This window comes from Polistes fuscatus, unplaced genomic scaffold, assembly GCF_010416935.1.
Source record: "Polistes fuscatus isolate 324 unplaced genomic scaffold, CU_Pfus_HIC Scaffold1, whole genome shotgun sequence".
Lineage (NCBI taxonomy): Eukaryota > Metazoa > Arthropoda > Insecta > Hymenoptera > Vespidae > Polistes > Polistes fuscatus.
The window spans coordinates 7,670,234-7,690,549 of NW_025112997.1; the positions used below are offsets into that span (position 1 = coordinate 7,670,234).

At 26.9% G+C, this 20,316-nt stretch overlaps 3 protein-coding genes across 3 annotated transcripts; 1 reads left to right on the forward strand and 2 right to left on the reverse strand.

The window, feature by feature from the left end:
- Positions 1-6,477: 6,477 nt before the first annotated feature.
- Positions 6,478-10,675, reverse strand: LOC122522300 (lipase 3-like). Its single transcript, XM_043643241.1, has 8 exons — positions 10,535-10,675; positions 9,751-9,949; positions 8,596-8,710; positions 7,522-7,768; positions 7,248-7,406; positions 6,935-7,019; positions 6,687-6,829; positions 6,478-6,627 (listed from the first exon to the last, which is right to left on the reverse strand). The coding sequence occupies exons 1-8, from the start codon at positions 10,673-10,675 to the stop codon at positions 6,478-6,480; spliced, it is 1,239 nt and encodes a 412-aa protein (XP_043499176.1).
- Positions 10,676-12,561: 1,886 nt separating this feature from the next.
- On the reverse strand, positions 12,562-15,222 carry LOC122522305 (dynein regulatory complex protein 10-like). Its single transcript, XM_043643256.1, has 6 exons — positions 15,202-15,222; positions 14,886-15,096; positions 14,644-14,779; positions 14,411-14,560; positions 14,125-14,254; positions 12,562-12,645 (listed from the first exon to the last, which is right to left on the reverse strand). Exons 1-6 carry the CDS (start codon positions 15,220-15,222, stop codon positions 12,562-12,564), a joined length of 732 nt encoding a protein of 243 aa, XP_043499191.1.
- A 1,139-nt stretch (positions 15,223-16,361) lies between these two features.
- On the forward strand, positions 16,362-19,411 carry LOC122516934 (protein pellino). The gene is made up of 7 exons (XM_043635180.1): positions 16,362-16,694; positions 17,250-17,432; positions 17,596-17,827; positions 17,942-18,148; positions 18,233-18,520; positions 18,757-19,088; positions 19,239-19,411. The coding sequence occupies exons 1-7, from the start codon at positions 16,684-16,686 to the stop codon at positions 19,363-19,365; spliced, it is 1,380 nt and encodes a 459-aa protein (XP_043491115.1). The 5' UTR covers positions 16,362-16,683; the 3' UTR covers positions 19,366-19,411.
- Positions 19,412-20,316: the final 905 nt, after the last annotated feature.

A 20,316-nucleotide genomic window follows, 5' to 3' on the forward strand; every position in this document is an offset into this window, starting at 1 on the left:
CTTTATCTTAGAATCTAGGCATTTAATCGAAAAAAGTTTCAAACAAAAGTTGTAGAGAATTAAAATATACATAAAAAAAGTTCTATGAGTTATCTTCATAATTTCAAAAATAAGCAAATAAAATTAAATTGAAGATGGGAAAATAATTGTAAGAGTGGGGAAGCAAGTCCCGCCTTTCAGTCGGCTTTTACACGCGAGCAGGCTAGTGTGCGTGCGAGCGTCCGTGTGCACTAATCACAAACGAAGGATCTTCGGCAATCTTCGGGACTCTCGGTCTTGAATGAAAGTGCGAGTGAGAGAACAAACCAATATTTCTCTCTTTTTATTTATCATGCGATAACGAGTATTATTGTCCTTGGCCATCGAGCATCGAGCGTTCTGTATACGAGTGCGAGTGAGAAAGAAAACCGATGTTTCTCTCTTTCTATTTTTCCATTCGGTAGACAGAATTTTACGTCTTGGCCATCGTGCGTCGAGCGTTTTGTATATCTATATATATCGGCGTATAAGCGCGGCATTTTTAAATCGAATCTTGATGCTTATGGCACGTCGTTTCTTTATTTATTGTCAAAAATAATGAACCTTGAATAAAAAAAAAAATAATTCATTTTAACAGAAACTATTATTATTTAGTTGAGAGTAAAAATAATGAATTAATTTTGTGTCTCGCCATAAAATTAATTAGAATAATTAATTGATATAAATTCTTTGCCTCACAAAAATTTATTTGTATATCAAATTGAATACGTATTCTCTTTAAGACGAAATTTAAAATTTAAATATTTTTCCTATTAAATTATGTATTTTATAAAATTTTAAATTACTGACTTTTTGTCTCGTAAAAATTTATTAGTGTATCAAATTAAATACATATTTGAAAACAGAAGAATTTTATATCCACACATAAAATTAATTCAAGATATATATGAAAGGATATTCTAAAAACGTGGAATTTATATTGTGTCTATACGTAATTTTAATTCATTTTTATTATATTATAAGAAAACAGTAATGCATTCTGATTCATCTTCGAAGTCTTAAGAATTGTACGAAATAAATTGAGCTATTATCAAGTGGTGCGTTAGCGTAAGTAGTAACGTCTTCGCTTCTCGCGCTGGGTATTAACGTTCGATTCTTTGTGGGGGAATTATTTTTTTTATAAGTTTTTCTATCCTCAGGTTATATAAATTATTTTTACATTTCCTAATTTCTAATTATATATAGAAAAAAATTAAAATTGTTACAAAAAAATTCAAAGCAATAAATTTTTTTACATCCTGCGCAAATAAACGAAGTTTATTACTTAAATTACAAATTCATCCTGTAAATATCATCCTAAAAAATGTATCGTTTCGGCACGTTAAAAATTAATTTTTGTTATTTATTGGATATTATTTTATTTATAATTGGTAATTTTATTACTCGCGTAATAATGTTGATTTCTTAATAAATTTTATATCGTTAGTGCAAAATTTGAAAAAAATCTGAGGTGGGACTCACTGACCGTCTCGTTGTTAAGGATAGAAAAACTTATAAAAAAAATAATTCCCCCACAAAGAATCGAACGTTAATACCCAGCGCGAGAAGCGAAGACGTTACTACTTACGCTAACGCACCACTTGATAATAGCTCAATTTATTTCGTACAATTCTTAAGACTTCGAAGATGAATCAGAATGCATTAATGTTTTCTTATAATATAATAAAAATGAATTAAAATTACGTATAGACAAAAAATAAATTCCACGTTTTTAGAATATCCTTTCATATATATCTTGAATTAATTTTATGTGTGGATATAAAATTCTTCTGTTTTCAAATATGTATTTAATTTGATACACTAATAAATTTTTACGAGACAAAAAGTCAGTAATTTAAAATTTTATAAAATACATAATTTAATAGGAAAAATATTTAAATTTTAAATTTCGTCTTAAAGAGAATACGTATTCAATTTGATATACAAATAAATTTTTGTGAGGCAAAGAATTTATATCAATTAATTATTCTAATTAATTTTATGGCGAGACACAAAATTAATTCATTATTTTTACTCTCAACTAAATAATAATAGTTTCTGTTAAAATGAATTATTTTTTTTTTTATTCAAGGTTCATTATTTTTGACAATAAATAAAGAAACGGCGTGCCATAAGCATCAAGATTCGATTTAAAAATGCCGCGCTTATACGCCGATATATATAGATATACAAAACGCTCGACGCACGATGGCCAAGACGTAAAATTCTGGCTACCAAATGAAAAAATAGAAAGAGAGAAATATCGGTTTTCTTTCTCACTCGCACTCGTATACAAAACGCTCGACGCTCGATGGCCAAGACGTAAAATTCTTGCTACCGAAAGAAAAAATATAAAAAGAGAAACATCAGAACGCTCAACAATCGATGGCCAAGGACAATAATACTCGTTATCGCATGATAAATAAAAAGAGAGAAATATTGGTTTGTTCTCTCACTCGCACTTTCATTCAAGACCGAGAGTCCCGAAGATTGCCAAAGATCCTTCGTTTGTGATTAGTGCACACGGACGCACGCACGCACACTAGCTCGCTCGCGTGTAAAACGCGACGGAGGGATAAGCTTGCTTTCTCCCACTCTTACAATTTTTTTCCCATCTTCAATCCAATTTTATTCGCTTATTTTTGAAAATACGAAGATAACTCATAGACCATTTTTTTATTATTTTTCAATTCTCTACAACTGTTGTTTGAAACTTTTTTCGATTAAATGCCTAGATTCTAAGATAAGGCTATTTTTTACCCTTTTTTACCCTTTTTCTCAAAACCTCGGGATCAAATTTAAATAAAATTAGCACCATTCGATTCAGCGTCGTCAACTTACCCTTAGATCAAATATGCAGGCGTTCAGCTAAAAAAGTAGATGTTTGGCCCTCGTTGACTGGTCTAAACGTGATATAAAGAATAATGGTATAAATAATAAAATATAATGATTTTTGAGTACATTTTTTTAAGTTTTCTGTTCTTCCGTTCCTTTTACATTGACCTTATCATTCTTTTTTTTACTTCTGTTTCAGAAATATAAGTATTGTTAGTATTGTGAGGATACGGTAAAAATGATAGTAAAGAATAAACAGAAATAAGGTTATATTAAGATTACACAGATATATTGCTATAAATTTATTAGCTTACCATCTATTAGCTAAAATTGACTTGAAAACTGATCCAGAAACTGACCCGAACTGAATTGAACTGAACAACATTCTTTTATCGTTTCTGATACTTCTGGACCATTACCGAAAATAACATCTAGACTATTTTTTTATTTCCGATAAAGAATATTCGACAGGTTTCGATCTAATAAACATTAGATAACATAACTTCTCAAGCGGTATTGTCTAAACAAACTCATGCATTTCCACTGAGAGAAACGATCTCTATCATCCTACATTATTTTTCTTACAGTATTTTCAGTACTATCTTTTTAAGTTAAACTTTATTCAATAAATAAAAATTTTAGTCTGAATTAACCGAAAATGTTCGATTAATTTAGAATAAAATAAATGATTAAAACTACTTGGGTTTGAAAAAATTGAAGGCTGCAAGTTTACTAATACACAAATACTATATAATCAATACAATTAAATCAATTGTGATGAATTTTATCAAGAATCTGGTAGAGTTTTAATTTTTGCATAATTTTTTCAACATTAATTCAAACTATAGTAATGTGTAAAATTTATATTGGCTGTCTTTTCCGTTATTTTTGTAATTCACTAAACAATAAGTGTTATGGCCCATTTCGAAAATATGATAATTATATTCAAGATACACACAAAATTTATGCAAAATATACTGTTTTCGACATATGCGGTTTCAAAATATGTCTACATATTCGACACTTCCCACGTCTACTAAGGAGTAATCTCCTAAGGGATCTGCGATAGATAAAAACTTTCTTATGCGTTCTATTTGATAAAAACTCGTAAATATCGGTATTAATTTCAAAGAAACACCAGATGAACTTACGAAGTTTTAACCTTATCATCCACTTTATATTTTTTCGCCGCTTTATGTTTCTGGTTATAGTTTTATTTTGACATAATGCAAGATTTCTGTCGAAGGAGTTGTCTTCAACCACGAAGATTTGTCTACCTAAAGTGTCGGCGTGTAACATTCACGCTCTTTAACACGTTCCCTGCCACATGGGGCGTATGCGCCCCACGCTGCACCTTCCGTTCAAGCCATTTGGTATTATCATTGTAAAATGACGAATTTTTTAAAAATCCATTATGCAGTCAATTATAGACATCTCAATACTGTTGCTGATGTGCTCATTTGATGGTGGGGCGTATGCGCACCACGCGACGCGATAGACAATTTTTTTTTACCGCAATTTGTTTTAACTGTATTTCTCGTGTTCCGATTAGTCATTTATTCGCGTGCCGTTGACAGAACAGTTACTACTTCACTGCAGCAGGGATTCATTTATAGTTCAGTGTGTTTCTAAAGTACAATAAACAAAGGAAATACGGTACGTATATATTATTATATATTATTATAGATTATTATAGATTATTATAGATTAGGGTATTTTGCATTTAAATTTGTTTGCAATTTTCCCTCCTTTTCTTTTTCAGAACTTTTCCAAATTTTACAATAATTACTCCTTATAAGCGGACATGGCATCACACAGCAACAGTTTTTCAAGTGATGATTCTGACGTGCCAGGTATTTGTTAAATTAATTTCTAGAAAAATAAATTTATTGGTTTGTTGTGTTATGCATCTTAAACTATACTCCCTTTCCTTGATAATTATGATTTTTGCACTATTTTAATTATTTTTATTCATACGCCAGAAATAAAACAATACAATTGTAAAGCGTGGAGCGCATACGCCCCATGCGGCCCGAATGGATAGTCTTCAAAAAACGGTCTGGCAGGGAACGTGTTAAAATATTTTTGCCAAAAATTTATTTCGAATTTTGAATTTTTTTAGAATATACCCATTTTTTGAATGATCTAGGTGGTCAGATCCCTTAAGGGGTTATACGCAGTTAGGATTTTCAAAAAATCGATTTTTTTTTTGCATTTTCGGAATGTACATATATTTAAGTATATTCTCTGAAAATTTCAAATCGATCCGACAAATATTCTTCACTTCATGTAAGCTGCAAACAAAAATTTTTAACTATGTGTAAACGTCTCTTTGAAACTTTAAACGCGTTTTTCTCAAAACGGTATTTTCAAAGTCGGTGATCTCGATTTCTCAGAAATAACTCAACCGATTTGTCTTATATTTTTACACAATATTCTTAGATATATTCCTCGGGTATTGACGAGAGGAATAAGATTTAAAAAAATTATTACTATTTTTTTTTTACAATTTAGAGCGAAAATTTTAGTCAAAAACAACAACTTTTTTTCAAATAGACGCCATTTTGTCAAAAATCAAAAGTTTTAAAATTCCTCTCGTTAATACCTGCATTAATCTATCCTTTAAAAGAATCCACCATATTTTTTAATTTCGGATAATCCAAACCGCCAAAATGGAGATCACCGCCAAACGTCTTTTTTTAGAGGACGTTCAGGAAATCATCTACAGGAGCAGTGCAGATTAATATTTTTACAGAATCGACGCGCTATTGTATTCTCAAAAGTTCACTCTATTTGAATTACCAACAATTTTTTTTGAGAAATAAAAACTGTTTCTAGAAAAAATTCATGAAAATACGTCTTTTTCGAGCCTCGCAACTGCGTATAACCCCTTAAAGATATACTATTAATATATTAACAATAAGTCTTATACTCAATTGAATTTTTCACCTCGTGCTTATTAGTATAATGTCATATAATACTGATACGTAACGTGGTTACGTAATTTCATAGATGAAAAAAAAATATTATTACGGTTTTACTCCACAGGAATGACAGTAAATAAGGTAAATAATATTTTCCAATAATTTACACTGAATTACATGCACTTGCATTTACTCTTTTGCTATGCATTACTCTTTTTTCCTCAGATTCCATGACTTTCACTACACGTTCTCAACACAGCTCATAATTTTTAAAAGAAGTCACACATGCGATGTGCTCGACGCTCACGTTTCAACTGATATTGTACATAAGCATTATCCATAACAAATGATAATGTACATAAGCATTTATCCATAAAAGTTTATCCATAACAAGTTGAAAAGACTCTACGGGGCCCATTAAACATATTCCTATGGTTAAAAGTCTCTCAAAAAAAACTTTTATTTTGGACTTTTGGCCACGTTTTCGAGATTTTAGATAACTGTGCAACGCTTCGTGTTCTTATCTCAAATACACATACAAAATTATACTCACACACTTTAAACTTATCGTTCATAACATATTAAAAACGAAGGAATATTGTAAATTTAGGTATCATCAGGATCAAAAGTATTGATTTATTTATATTAAAATCAATTACATCGCTTTTTTATCGATATTTTATTATATTTAAATAAATCATTAAAAGTCTTTCATTAATTGTAATACTCGATCATATACTAATGATTTCACATCTTTCGCTATATGAAAATCCAAGTGAGAGAAACATTCGTACGGAACAGCTTCGCAGGTGACAAGATTAGGTAATTTTTTGCTTAATGCTGTAGCATCCTATAACAAAATTGTTAAATAAATGAATATGTTTGAAAATATAATAAAATTAAACTTACTTGTTCATTTGTTACAGCGTCATTAAGTCCGTAGATTAATGCAACTGGTGCAACTATTTTCTTTACGTTATAAATTGGAGGTTTTGGTGTTTTATAATTAATAAGATTACCTTCGTATCCATAATCATAAGCTTCAAAATTACCTTATAATAAAATCGATTAAAGAAAAGAAAATTTTACATTTACTTAAAAATTCAAATAAGCAATAATACCTCATAATAACAATATTTATAAGAAAACAATTTTACCTGTTAAATAATTTTGATAGTAATGGTACATACTTTGAGTCGATACGCCAGCAGGCATATAATTCAAGGCGTATGATATCATTGACTGTAAACAAGATTTTCTATGAACTTTATGTCATCTTTAAATACATATGTAAATTTAATGTATGATATTATTTAGTTATAAATATATTATTATTATTATTATATATATATAAATACTTAAACAAATAAATATAGTACTTATATGTATAGTTATTGCTTTTCTATATACGCTGTTTTTATTTTATATAATATATAGATATAAATTTTATGCACACTGTTATTAGCTTACTTCATCCGTTTGTGCAGTATCACGTCCCGAAATGCTATACAGTAACCATGCACATATTGGTAGGAAAATTGATTTATTGTTACATAAATATTTACCTATCGATTTTGATATTTTTGATTGTGGCAAGATGTCATAAATACCCTCTTCCTCTAACATGACCTGTAAAAGAATTTTTATTTATGCAAATAATCCACATACATACAAATATATAAACATATTTTATTTCTACTTTATGTATATACATATTATATATATGCAAACAATAAATATTTACCTTAATTTGTGGAGTCACTTTTATCAAACGATCTAATAATGGTGGAAGTTTGTGTTTAAAATAAGAAACAGGTCCTAAGCTTATAACTAATCTCATTTTATCATTGTAACTCGGCTTCATAGATAACATAACGTAGGAAGCCGATGTACCCATGGAATACCCTATGTAAAATAATTTCTTTGATTTTGTATAATTAAGAGCATAATTGATGCTCTGAGGAATATCGTGTAAGCCAACTTCGTGGTAGCTGTTGAACAGAAATCATTTGTCCATATATAAACAACATGAAATAAAATTAAATATTATATTATCTTTGAAATGAATTTTATATATCTTATATATCTATATTAATATGTATGTGTCTCCGTTAAATTGTATAATGTAATTAATTCATGAAAAATTTAACAACCCGAAATAATTAGGTGTTTTAGGGAAAGCATATAGAAAAAATTTTATTATACACTTAAAACAGTTGTTTTATGAAATAACTGATTGTATAATATGAATTCACGAGAGGCGAGTAGTTAAACTATGAGATTGAAATTTAATCCACTTTTAAACTCTGCTTTTTCTTTTTACAACAATATTCGTAATCATCTGTTCTTATATTTTCCTGTACTTTGAAAAAAATATTCTATTAGATATGCTGTTCTATCGGATCTAATATACGGATCAAATTTCAGTTTAATTCTTTAAAAACTCGACTTTTGCGTGAATTCTTATATTACCTAATTAAAATATATAGTTCTGACTTCTTTTATATTTCAACCAGTCAATGTAGCTATTTCATGGTTTAGCTGATTATTTCACAAATTAATGGATTTCATGTTTTAACAGTAACATATGTATATAATGAAAAAACTCGCGTTAAAATACGCCATCGATAATGTTTTCAACACTATACGGAACTTATTGTAGACGAAATTATATTGATAAATGTTATATTCTTAAATACTTTGCAACATCATTGAAAATAAAAAGTCTGTTATCCGAAGTGGTTAAAATTTTTTTAGAGTCATTTAAAATGTTTATCCGAACACATTATCGACTATTTTATCTTCATATTATTTATACCTGAATTTCCAAAAGTTTGGGTCATCCGTCGTCATATTAACATGAGATCTGCAGTAGGTATTTCCTCGATAATTTCCAAGCCAAACGTCATATCCTTCATCAGCAAGTAGAAAAGCTAAACGGGTATAATTATTATTTATTATAATTACTATTATTATTTTTTTTTTATCATATATATATATATATATATATATATATATTTATTATCTTTTTTTTAATGATATTTAGAAAAATTACGACATGTACGGGTACTTATTGTCTACATATTTCCGCTAAATTTTTGTATTTTTTTATTAATTTCGTAAATTATATAAATATATTATTATTTGTTGGATTCTACCTATTCTAGAAATGTTGGAGAATATGTCCATATTTTTTGTTTATAAAAAATCAGTTAATAAACAATAATTTTACGAAGTTTTATTTCAAATTGATCAGTATATGAATACTTTCTACACCTACTGTATGTAAAACGGATAAGTTTTTAGTCTTACAATTATTTAACACTTTCGTTATTAACCACCCATATAAAGATTGTACCATGCGATGATACGTATGTACAAGTGACTTTAAGTGAAACAATACTCGCGCCAAAGTATGTCCTAACGAAAGGCTTAATCTATTAGAGCACATATCGATCGGTAAAATGTAAAATTGTCGATAATTGTGTATCAAACATATGGTCTACGTTATCGGTACTTTTAACAATAAGATAGATTTTCAGATAAGATAGACTTAAGAAAATTTTTAAATGTAAGATAAGAGTTTTTGTTTTATTAAATGTAATTATCAGTAACTTCTACTTTTTTTTCCTCTGAGAGTTTTTATTATATATATTAAAATATATTGTAAAGTTATATTTATATTATATTATGATATACAGGGTGTCCCAAAAGTCACTTTATCGAAAAAAAGAAGAAAGAAATATCAATATTAGTTTATTAATAAAATAACAACATTTTTGTATTTTTTATTTCATGATAAGAATCTTTATAAATCTGTGCCCCTTTTTAAGTACTTGTCAAAATAGAAATCGATAATGCTTCAGTTCGATTAAGCGACTTTTAAAAGACTCTATATATTATAATTATTAATGAATGCATTGACGTACTTTATAATAAAAAATATACTTAAGATCTAATGTAATTTACTTACGAATACTTCGTTCAGGTTCCAAGAAAACCCATAAATCAGATGATGCAAGCATCCCGTGTAGTATAAAAACAACCGGTTTTTTTGTACTATTGTCTGATATAGGACTATAAGGTATCCTATGTATTGTTAGAATGTAACCATCATCTGTAGTAACTTTGTGCTCTTCGGCTGGATATCCGTGACGCTCAACTAACCCAATCTAAATATATATATATATATATATATGTCAAAAATCATTTTTTTACACAAAATAACTAGACTTTTTTTAGAAAGTATATAAATAGAATTTTATTAAATGTTAAAACTAATAGGTTTAGAAAATAACTAGTTACAATTAGTTAAAGTATGTAATTCTGCCTTCTTTCATACTTCACTGGTCAGTTTAATAATTGCAGAGTTTAGCTTATCATTTTACGAATCAATTAACGAATTTCACAAAGTTAACGCTAATTATATATATTTATATATTTATTTTGAGTGTAGCAAGAAATATGTTAATAGAAATTTATTACAAAACAATATTATCAATATTTATGTATGTGTATATATTATCATTGACAATGAATAAAATGTAAATTATTTTTTGTAATTAATTCATAACCTTAAGTACCACAAGAAATAAAATAAAAGTTCATTACAATAAAACTGCTCTTGTATTTATCAATTTAATCATATTACATCGCACGCAGGAATCATCAAAATACTCTGATGTATTGGAGTATTGGAATATATAAATATACCCCTATATTTTATTATAAAAAAAGGAAATTAATATTAAACTTACGAAATCTAAGACAGTATCATCACCGTAAAGTTCCGATTCGCTTCTAACTTTCTTCAATTCATTTCCATCCGAAGACAAAATGTATTTTAGCAAAGAAAAAGATGAAGTTTTTTTGGAGCAATAATTGAATAACAATAGCATCGTTAAAATAATTGATTTCATTGTTTTTTTAATTATATATAAAATAGATAGACTATGAATCTCCGTAGTATCTTCCGACACACAACTAAATCTTCTGTACAATGAAAACACGATCGATCCAGTTTTATGTAGTCATCTTTCGTATAATTAAATGCTAATTACTATTTTTATTTTTTTAAATGCTAATTACTTTTCCTCTTCTCTTTCAGACATAATAATTTGTACATAAATTTCCATTTGGAAAATAACCTTGTATATAAACAAAATATGTATGTTGAATGATTTATAAAAAAAATGTATTATATTTTATCTTGTTATGACATCTTACACGTATAAAAATAAATATATATTCATTTTATTTATTCAAATATTAATTTTATATATTATTTTTTTTGTCACTATTAGGGTATTATTATTATGATAAATATTCTTTATTATAGTTAAATGAGGAAAAATATATAGCAAATAATAAAATTCACAGTCTCAGATTCTTATTTCCGAACACTTGATTTTTTCAACTCTTTGCTTTTTTACTCTGACGCTTCACTCTTATTCTCACTCTGACAATCTTATTCTGACTCTGATATATATGTACCTATATAAACAAATTAATCTCGTATCCACACAACTAAATAACGCTAGAAACTTCCTTCAATTGCCAATCACCTAATTTCACATACATGCATGCACACATCTTCTACTAGAGTAGAATTACTATTACTTGTCGATCGTATTATTTCATAAGTACTCACACACATGACTAACACGCTCTAAGCCTTTAATTCTTCTCATACACTCCCATTCCTATATTAATATGTTTGTTTATTAAAATATTTCCGAATATTATCAATGTCATAAAATCGCATTAATGGTAAGCAATCTATTATACGTGGCGCGTATAAATAATGATCAAAGTGTGTATAAAATACTAAGCAGTAAATTAAATTGGAAAAAACCATTGGATAGATTAAGACGTCGTTAGATAGGAACACAATATTAAAATATATCTTACAATTAGCGAAATGAAATACAAAAGTTTCGAAATACGAAATGGAAGAATCTTGCGCAGAGACGAGAATATTGACGGGGTTTGATATTTGCTGCAATGAGCTTTCAAGTTTCTAGACCAATTAATAATAATAATAATTTGTTTTATTTATTATTTATTGTATTTATATGTAGCTGTACATTAATATATATAAAGAATGTATCTAGCAACTGAATCGGACAATTCCATAAAGAAATTTTGTTCCTTTTATGGATGAAAAACAATTGTAGAAAACAATTTTGCATTTTATAATAACATTTAGTCAAAAAGAAGTTCGAATTTTGGCAGGAGTGAATAAAAATAACTGAAGAAGGAATAAAAGAAATAGTACGTATAAAAAGTATAATTAATAATAAAGAAAATTACAAGAATAGAATGTTCAACAATTTATTCGTTTTTATTATTATAAGAATAAAGAAATATCTGGTGTCTTATATTTTTTTCTAATTTCTTACAAATTTTCGGCTAATTTTTTATTCTTTCAATTGTAAACAATTAAATTGTTTGTAATTTACTTAATTATGTATAGATTCTAACTTTCTTACCTATCGTTTCGGAATATATTCCTAACGCTTAATACTCTTCCAAGATATTTATAACGAGTTTCTGTTGTAATAAGCTTTTTATTATATGCTATTCGTAATTAATAACACCTGCCACTCTTATTGTCCTTCAGAATTTTGAAATGTTCGTAATAATACATCATTAGAGATCGTTTAGAAACTTCCAGTTAGATTATTATATACAAACAAAATCTTGCTAAACGCTTATAAATATTTAATCGCTTTCGTTAAATGTCTATGTTTTTGAAAATAGCAGATAATTAAATATATTTCATTTAACCTGTATAATATTCCGAAGTTTCATCAAAAACATTTTTCAAAAATAAGTTGTACGTATCCTCTTGTAATTTTATTGCCGCCTGAAATAATGAATGCACATAATGTATATATAAATATATTAGTATTTATTTATAATTAAATTAAAAATTCTTAATAAATTAAATTACATATATATAATTAAGATAGATTAATTAAATTAAATTAAATAGTTTAAATTCTATATGGTTTAGAACTAAATTTATCTTTATAATTCATTAATACTATAAATATATTATAATACATATTTTATATATTTATAATACATTATATATATATTGTGTCATTCCACATCAAATCGACCACTTTTTTAAGTGATCCCTTTCGATTCAGGTGAAAATTTTATATGATATTAAACCCGACAAAAGACGTATTCATGATCTTTTTTTTTATTTTTACAACTACTCTTTTTTGAAATATGAATTTTTTTAGATATTTGAGGTTTTTTGTTTAAAATGCTTATAACTTGTCGAAAAATTCAACGAATAGGTCGTTTTTTCTTATTGTATGTTTTTAAATGCTATTTACAAACAAATTTTTTGAAAAATTCAAGTAATCACCCTTATTTTTTTTTTAATTCAAGGCAAAAAATGTTTTTTTGAGATGTATGTCACATGTTTTTCTAAAAAAATTCGTAGAAAAACTTAAATTAATTTAAAGATTTTTGAAGTTAGCCGAGCGTGACAGAATGCAAGGAAGCTTGGAATAGAGAAGAGAGAATAGAAGTGAGAAGAAATAAATAAATTAATGTCAAGGAATGTGAATATGATAAGAAAAAAAATATATATATATAACTTACTAGAGTAAAAAATTATGTAAAAGAGGAGTGGAAACGTAAACACACTTTATAACTTTCAAGACGTAACAAAAATAGTACATATGAAGATAAAAAACATAATAATCAAGTTGTTATTAAGAAATAAAAAAGTAGTCTTTGACTCAATGCAGCGATTGCTCAGAATAAATTACGACCCTATGTTATTCGTTAGTGCGCTGTCAGTATCTTATATCAAGTGCTGAAACGAACTGGTATATAAAAATGTTAATAAAACTTTTTCTTTTCATATCTTGAAAATGGTTGAGCTGTACTTATTTCTGGTGTGCAATATGTTATTCTAAACAGCCTCTCCAATTATGTAAATTTTTTACATGTCGGAATTTACCATGTTATGTAAGTCTCTCTCATTGTCAGTAATTATTCATCTTAAGTCTAACATTGCATAATATCTTTTCATACAATATTTAATTAATTATCTAAATTCGATAAAAAATATTAAAAATTTCATTTAAAAAACTAAAGGTGACTATAATATCTCGATAAAAAAATAAGATAATAAAAAACAGATTAGAGTACTATGTGCCTCCTTAGACACAATGCAACTTTTGTTTGAAACATTTTTTCGTAAAACGAATAACTTAGGAATTATTTGAAATTGTCATATTAGAACACCACCCGGTATATACATGGCAGAATGACAAAAATGGTAGAAATAATATGTGTGTGTGTGTGTGTATGTGTGTACCTTTAAAGAATTTTTTTCCACCTTATCTGATTCATAAGTTTTGCAGAGTTCTTCATACTCAGATAATTTGTCATCCATATCTACATCGTATTTATTAATTAAACTCAATAACTGAGCTTCGGTTTTCATTCTACGGAAATTAAATGTTACAAATATTTAAATTAATAAATAATATTATATTGTGTACTGAAAGTATAAATATAAATATTGCTAATTTGTTATTATATTCACTGATACATAATGTATCTATTCTTAATAGAGATTTAAAAAAATGGATAAATATAACCTTCTGCTATTAATATCCGATATCGTTTTGAAATTCCTAGTTTTAATAGTTTCTAACTCTTTCTTGATTTGATCTAATTGATCATGTAATTTATCTCGTTTCAATTCCCAACTTTTGTAAAGCAAATATTGTTTCTTCTCGTTATTATTACTAAACAAAGAAATCATTTTTTTCTTAAAGTAATTATTTAATTCTGAGTTACAAAAATCGTTTTGATATTTTTAAAATTTTACCTAATACTTTTTATATCTTCTAAACACATTCGATTTAATCTATCAATAATCATTGTATCGTTTTTGTATTGTGTCATTGTACTTTCCATAGTCTTTTCCTTGTCCTCTCTTTGCGCTTCCAAATTTGCAATAAGTTCTAATAACATAGAAAAATATTTTTTCATAAGTGATATAAAATACTACTAAACTATATTTCATATAATGATATAAAAAAAAGAAATACGTTGCAATATATAAATTACTATTGATTTCTTTGAGAGCATTTTTATGACGCAACCAAACATTCCTATAATGCAGATTTTTTGCCATTTCTTCATTCGGCATTAATTGCATTATTGATATAACATAATCCAGAAAATAATAAATATAATGTTTAAATAACGACGATTGCGTTGAAATGTTCATTTGATATGAAGGAGCAGCTGCACGAATACTTGAATAACTATACAATATCTAATTAAAAAATAATCTTTTTAATGAATGAAAATTAATAATAAATAAAAAATAAATAATAAATAAAAAATAAATGAAATTTTTCATTAATGAAATAAAAATTACCTTGAGCATTTTGAAAACCATATCATCAGTAATATTTCTATCTTCGTTTAATCCACTTGTCGAAGATTCGTACGAAGTATTTGAAATTCTTGATAAAGCTAGATTAATTGCATTAAAAAAAAAATAAAATAAAAATAATCAAATTTAAAAATAATTTTTATATATAAAAAACATTTTTAATTACATAAATCCGACTGATGCCTTTTATCAGTAAATAATATAATATTATTTACTAACTCCATTTCTTCCTTTGTAAGGAGTGATTGTAATATTGAATTTTCAATTAATAAAGGCACTGTAATCTGCAATTATATATAATAATATGAATATAGCTAGAATAATGTATATATATACTTAAATATTATTATTATTTGTTAAATATTATTCACCGCTAATTGAAATTTATTTATAGCCTCATTAAAAATTTGCATGATACTTGTAAGAATAAAGTCTAAATCATTTTTCTTAGATTTTTTTTTTAATTTTGACGTAATTGTATTACTCATCATATTTTATTTCTATTACCATTTTTTACATTTACTATTAATGTATTAATGTTAGAAATTACAAAGATACAATAACTAATATCAAAAGTGTCATTTGAAATGTGCCACTATAGATTTGAATTAAAATTGTCATCAAAATAGACCAATTAGAAGTAATCACGTGATGTCTTCGATACGTCCATGTCTAAATTACTGTTTTACCATTGGTCGTTATTAAGAGGAATATTAATAAGGCTTTAGGCTAAATAAAATATTACTTCCATAACATATATTACTATAAAATAATTAATTAATCAATGTAATAATAGGAGAAAACATTTATAATTAATAAAAATAAACAAATATAACAAATAGTATAAAGTAGAAATATACAAATGATATACAATAGGTTAGTATCGACCAATCCAGATGAAGCTTTAAGTGATTTAAGATAATATATACAGATGGCAGTTTACAATAGAAATGAAGCTTGAAGTCTTTTATGTGATTGCATGTATTATACGGATCTGCTTGTCCAAATGATCACACGAAAACAATCCAAGAAAATTGTCTTGTAGTGATCTATGTCTTTATAGAGATTTCTTAATTTTATTATATATAAAAATCTTATATATATACACACATATCTATATATATATATATATATATATATATATATATATATATATATGATGTAAAGTGTTCACGTATATGTCGATAATAAGAGTGTGTTGAACTTTAAAGCTACGAGCGTGTTATGCACACTCGGTAATAAATGTGATTATCGTGTAACTTGTAATCATGAAACGTCCAATTTATATTTCGAATGTTGTTGAGCTTCGCATTTATAATAACGGTTTCGTGTACTTCATTGAACTAGTCATATAACGTTTTATTATTTTCATTAAATAAAGTTTATTTTTATTAACATTTTAAAGTGGCTCATGTTGCGAGTGTTCACAGTTGGAGCAAAATTGGTTTAAAAGCAGAACACACAATGGTGATACGGTAACTAATCTTGACATTTTATATGTGCATATCGTATTGATAAGGTTTCATTGCTCTTATATATTAGAGATTAATGTTATACTGTTACAATTTTGTTTTCATTTATGTTCAAAACACATGAGAAATAATGTATCTTTTACAATTTTTTTTATATTTAAAAAAATTTTTTTTATTATAAATATATATTTTTTTATGTATATCGTACATAATTTTATTAGAAGTTTGTATTATTTAAACATCTTATTTACATAATCTTAATTAATAGAAAGAAAATTAATATTGATGATAAATGTCTTTAACTGTCTGTAATCTTATGATAAATAATAAGAAAACTGTATATGCATTGCGAGTAAAATCATAATTAAATAATAGAAATTTTTCATTCTTAAAGATAAAGATCTTTTGTTTATTTTTGTACTTAACTTATTTTGGTTCTATAATCGGTATTTTTATTTAAGTTCATAAGCGTTTAAAATAATTGTACTAAAAGTATATAAATATTGTATAGTAATTAATATGAAAGATTAAATATAGATAATATATAAATTATTTCAGATCGGATGGTGGTAGTAGCGAAAGTCCATTGCTGGTGGAAGAAGGAGAAACGCTCGGTCCACCTCATAGTCCACGTAATAAACATCCTCATAACCGACAACATGTGAATCCTCATGAATGTCATAGTCATCGCCATGATAAACCAAAGCAGCTAGTAAAATATGGAGAATTAGTTATTCTTGGGTAAAAATATATAATACGCTTATAGTATATGTATTTTTTGTGCATATACTTAATATTGTTTTTTAATTACAAAATATGAATAATATTAATTCCAAAGAGTATTCAAATTTTAAATAAACTAAAAAAGATTGTGGTTTATTAACGTATTCAGTCATTATTATAGGTATAACGGATATCTTCCACCTGGTGATCGTGGTAGGAGAAGAAGCAAATTCCTTTTATTTAAAAGACCAATACCAAATGGTGTTAAACGTAGTAAACATTACATTGTTAAAACTCCTCACAGTTCACAAGCCATTCTTAATACAAAACAGCATTCAATTTCGTATACACTTTCTAGAACACAAGCTGTTATAGTTGAATATACGGAAGATGAAGAAACAGATATGTTTCAAGTAAGTTTTGATGAAGAATCAAATTAAAAAAAGACGATATTACGTATTCGTATTTCTATTTAAAGTAAATCTGTGACATATGTTTTTTATTTAAACAAATTGATCATTGCATAGATTGGTCGTTCATCTGAATCACCAATTGATTTTGTGGTAATGGATACATGTCCTGGTGGTAGTGACTGCGGAACTGCAAATGAAGGGCGGGTAGCTCAGAGTACAATTAGTAGGTTTGCCTGTAGAATTCTTGCTGATCGATCAAATCCTAGAATTGCTAGAATTTATGCGGCTGGTTTTGATAGTTCTAGAAACATCTTTTTAGGGGTAAGATTTATAGTAGAATAAATACATTATTAAATCCAGAGTTGTATCCTAAGAGGAAAAAGATCATATTTCTTCTGCGTATAGGAAAAAGCAACAAAATGGCAAGAAAATAGAGAAATTGATGGTTTGACAACTAATGGAGTCTTGATAATGCATCCACGTGGACAATTCTGTAGCGGAGAAGCCCAATGTGGATTTTGGCGAGAAGTTAGTGTCGGTGGCGGAGTATTTTCTCTTAGAGAGAGTAGAAGTGCTCAACAAAAGGGAAATTATGTAGAGGATGAAAATAATATTTTACAAGATGGTACTCTTATTGATTTATGCGGGGCTACATTACTTTGGAGATCAGCGGAAGGTCTTGCAAAATCACCGGTAAATAAAATCTTTTTTATTGTTAAAAAAAATAGTCAATTTCAAAGAATATTTTCAACGTGATACATGTGATTTACTACCAATGTAATATAGATTTTGCAAGTACCATTATTTTGTTTGATTTTAATTTTTTTTTTCAAATTTATTATTATAGGTTCTTCAATGTAAATTTTAATGAATATTTACGTATTAGTAAATCTAATATAGATACTTTATACTATATTTTTTTTGTATAGACAAAACATGATTTAGAAGAATTAGTTGATGCTATAAATGCTGGCAGGCCGCAATGTCCTGTTGGATTAAATACTCTAGTTATTCCACGTAAGGCAGCAGCAGATACAGCTCAACAGCAACCATATGTTTATTTAAAATGTGGCCATGTACAAGGTCATCACGATTGGGGACAGGAAGAAGATAAAGTAACAAGAAAATGTCCAATGTGTTTGGTTGCCGGATCAGTAGTGAAACTTACAATGGGAATTGAACCTGCCTTTTACGTTGACAGAGGCCCACCTACTTACGCATTTAGACCTTGTGGACATATGGCTACGGAAAAAACTGTGAAGTCAGTATTAAAGATTATATAGACAAAATAATATCTTTTTATAGATTATAAATAAAAAAAAATTTTTCTTGTATTTTTACACGTAATAGTTTGTTTATCATGAAACTGTAAAGAAAAATAAAAAAAATAACAATCTATATTTATTTACAGATACTGGGAACAGGTGGCAATACCACACGGTACAAATGGTTATATCGCAATCTGTCCCTTCTGTGCAGTTCCTCTTGAAGGTTCACCTGGTTATATAAAACTCATTTTTCAGGACAATGTAGATTGAAAATAATTATACTTCCTATAATTTCAAGAAAAGTAATCTATAAAAATAATTTATACTAATTAAAAGATAAAAAAGAAAACACAATACAAGGCTTATAAAAATCAACAAACTTCTAAATGATTTAAATATTTGCTTCTGTTGAAGATTTTTGTTGTACAATAAGTCTAATATAAAAAAAAGAAGCATCCGTTGTACAATACACTTTTCTTGTTATTATGTACATGGGAGTTATATAATTTTTAATTGTGTAATATATACGAAGATGAATGTAAAAGAGAAAAGTTCAAACAATGTCGAAATAGAAAATCATGAATTATGTTTATTATAGTATGTAATAGTTTATACTCGGACGTAATTTATTATTAAATTAATAATTATTTCATCATTGGATATTTAATTACGGCATTCCTCTTTATCACCAAAAAAGAAAGAATTATTAATGATCAGAAAAAAGTAAAATACTCTTTACTATCATATCGAAAATATTTAAATTTATAGAAAAATATAATTTAATGAAGTTAATTTTAGTAGCATTTTGCTTTAGTACATAGACGGAGAGTATTACAAGATGGAAAGAAGCACAATGATTATGTAACAATATCGATCTCCTTTTAGCTAATTTAGATAAATTTAAGAATGCCATGAAAGTATAGTGAAAAAGCGTTGTAAAAGGCACGAGGTCCTTACCAAAAAAACAAAATAATGTAATTATTTGCCGACTGAATGTTACTTATCTTATATATATCATATTTATCTTCGATTAAAGAGTAATTTTTTATCAACTATAAATATTTACAAGTTTATTATACTACGCTTTCCGTGAAGATAAAATAAAATTTCATACTAATTAAATTTTAAAAAGTATTTCATATCTAAGTACGTAAGAGTAAAATAATATTTTTCTTTTATTTAATTTTGTTTCTAAAGGTATATACATATAAAATCTTGAGT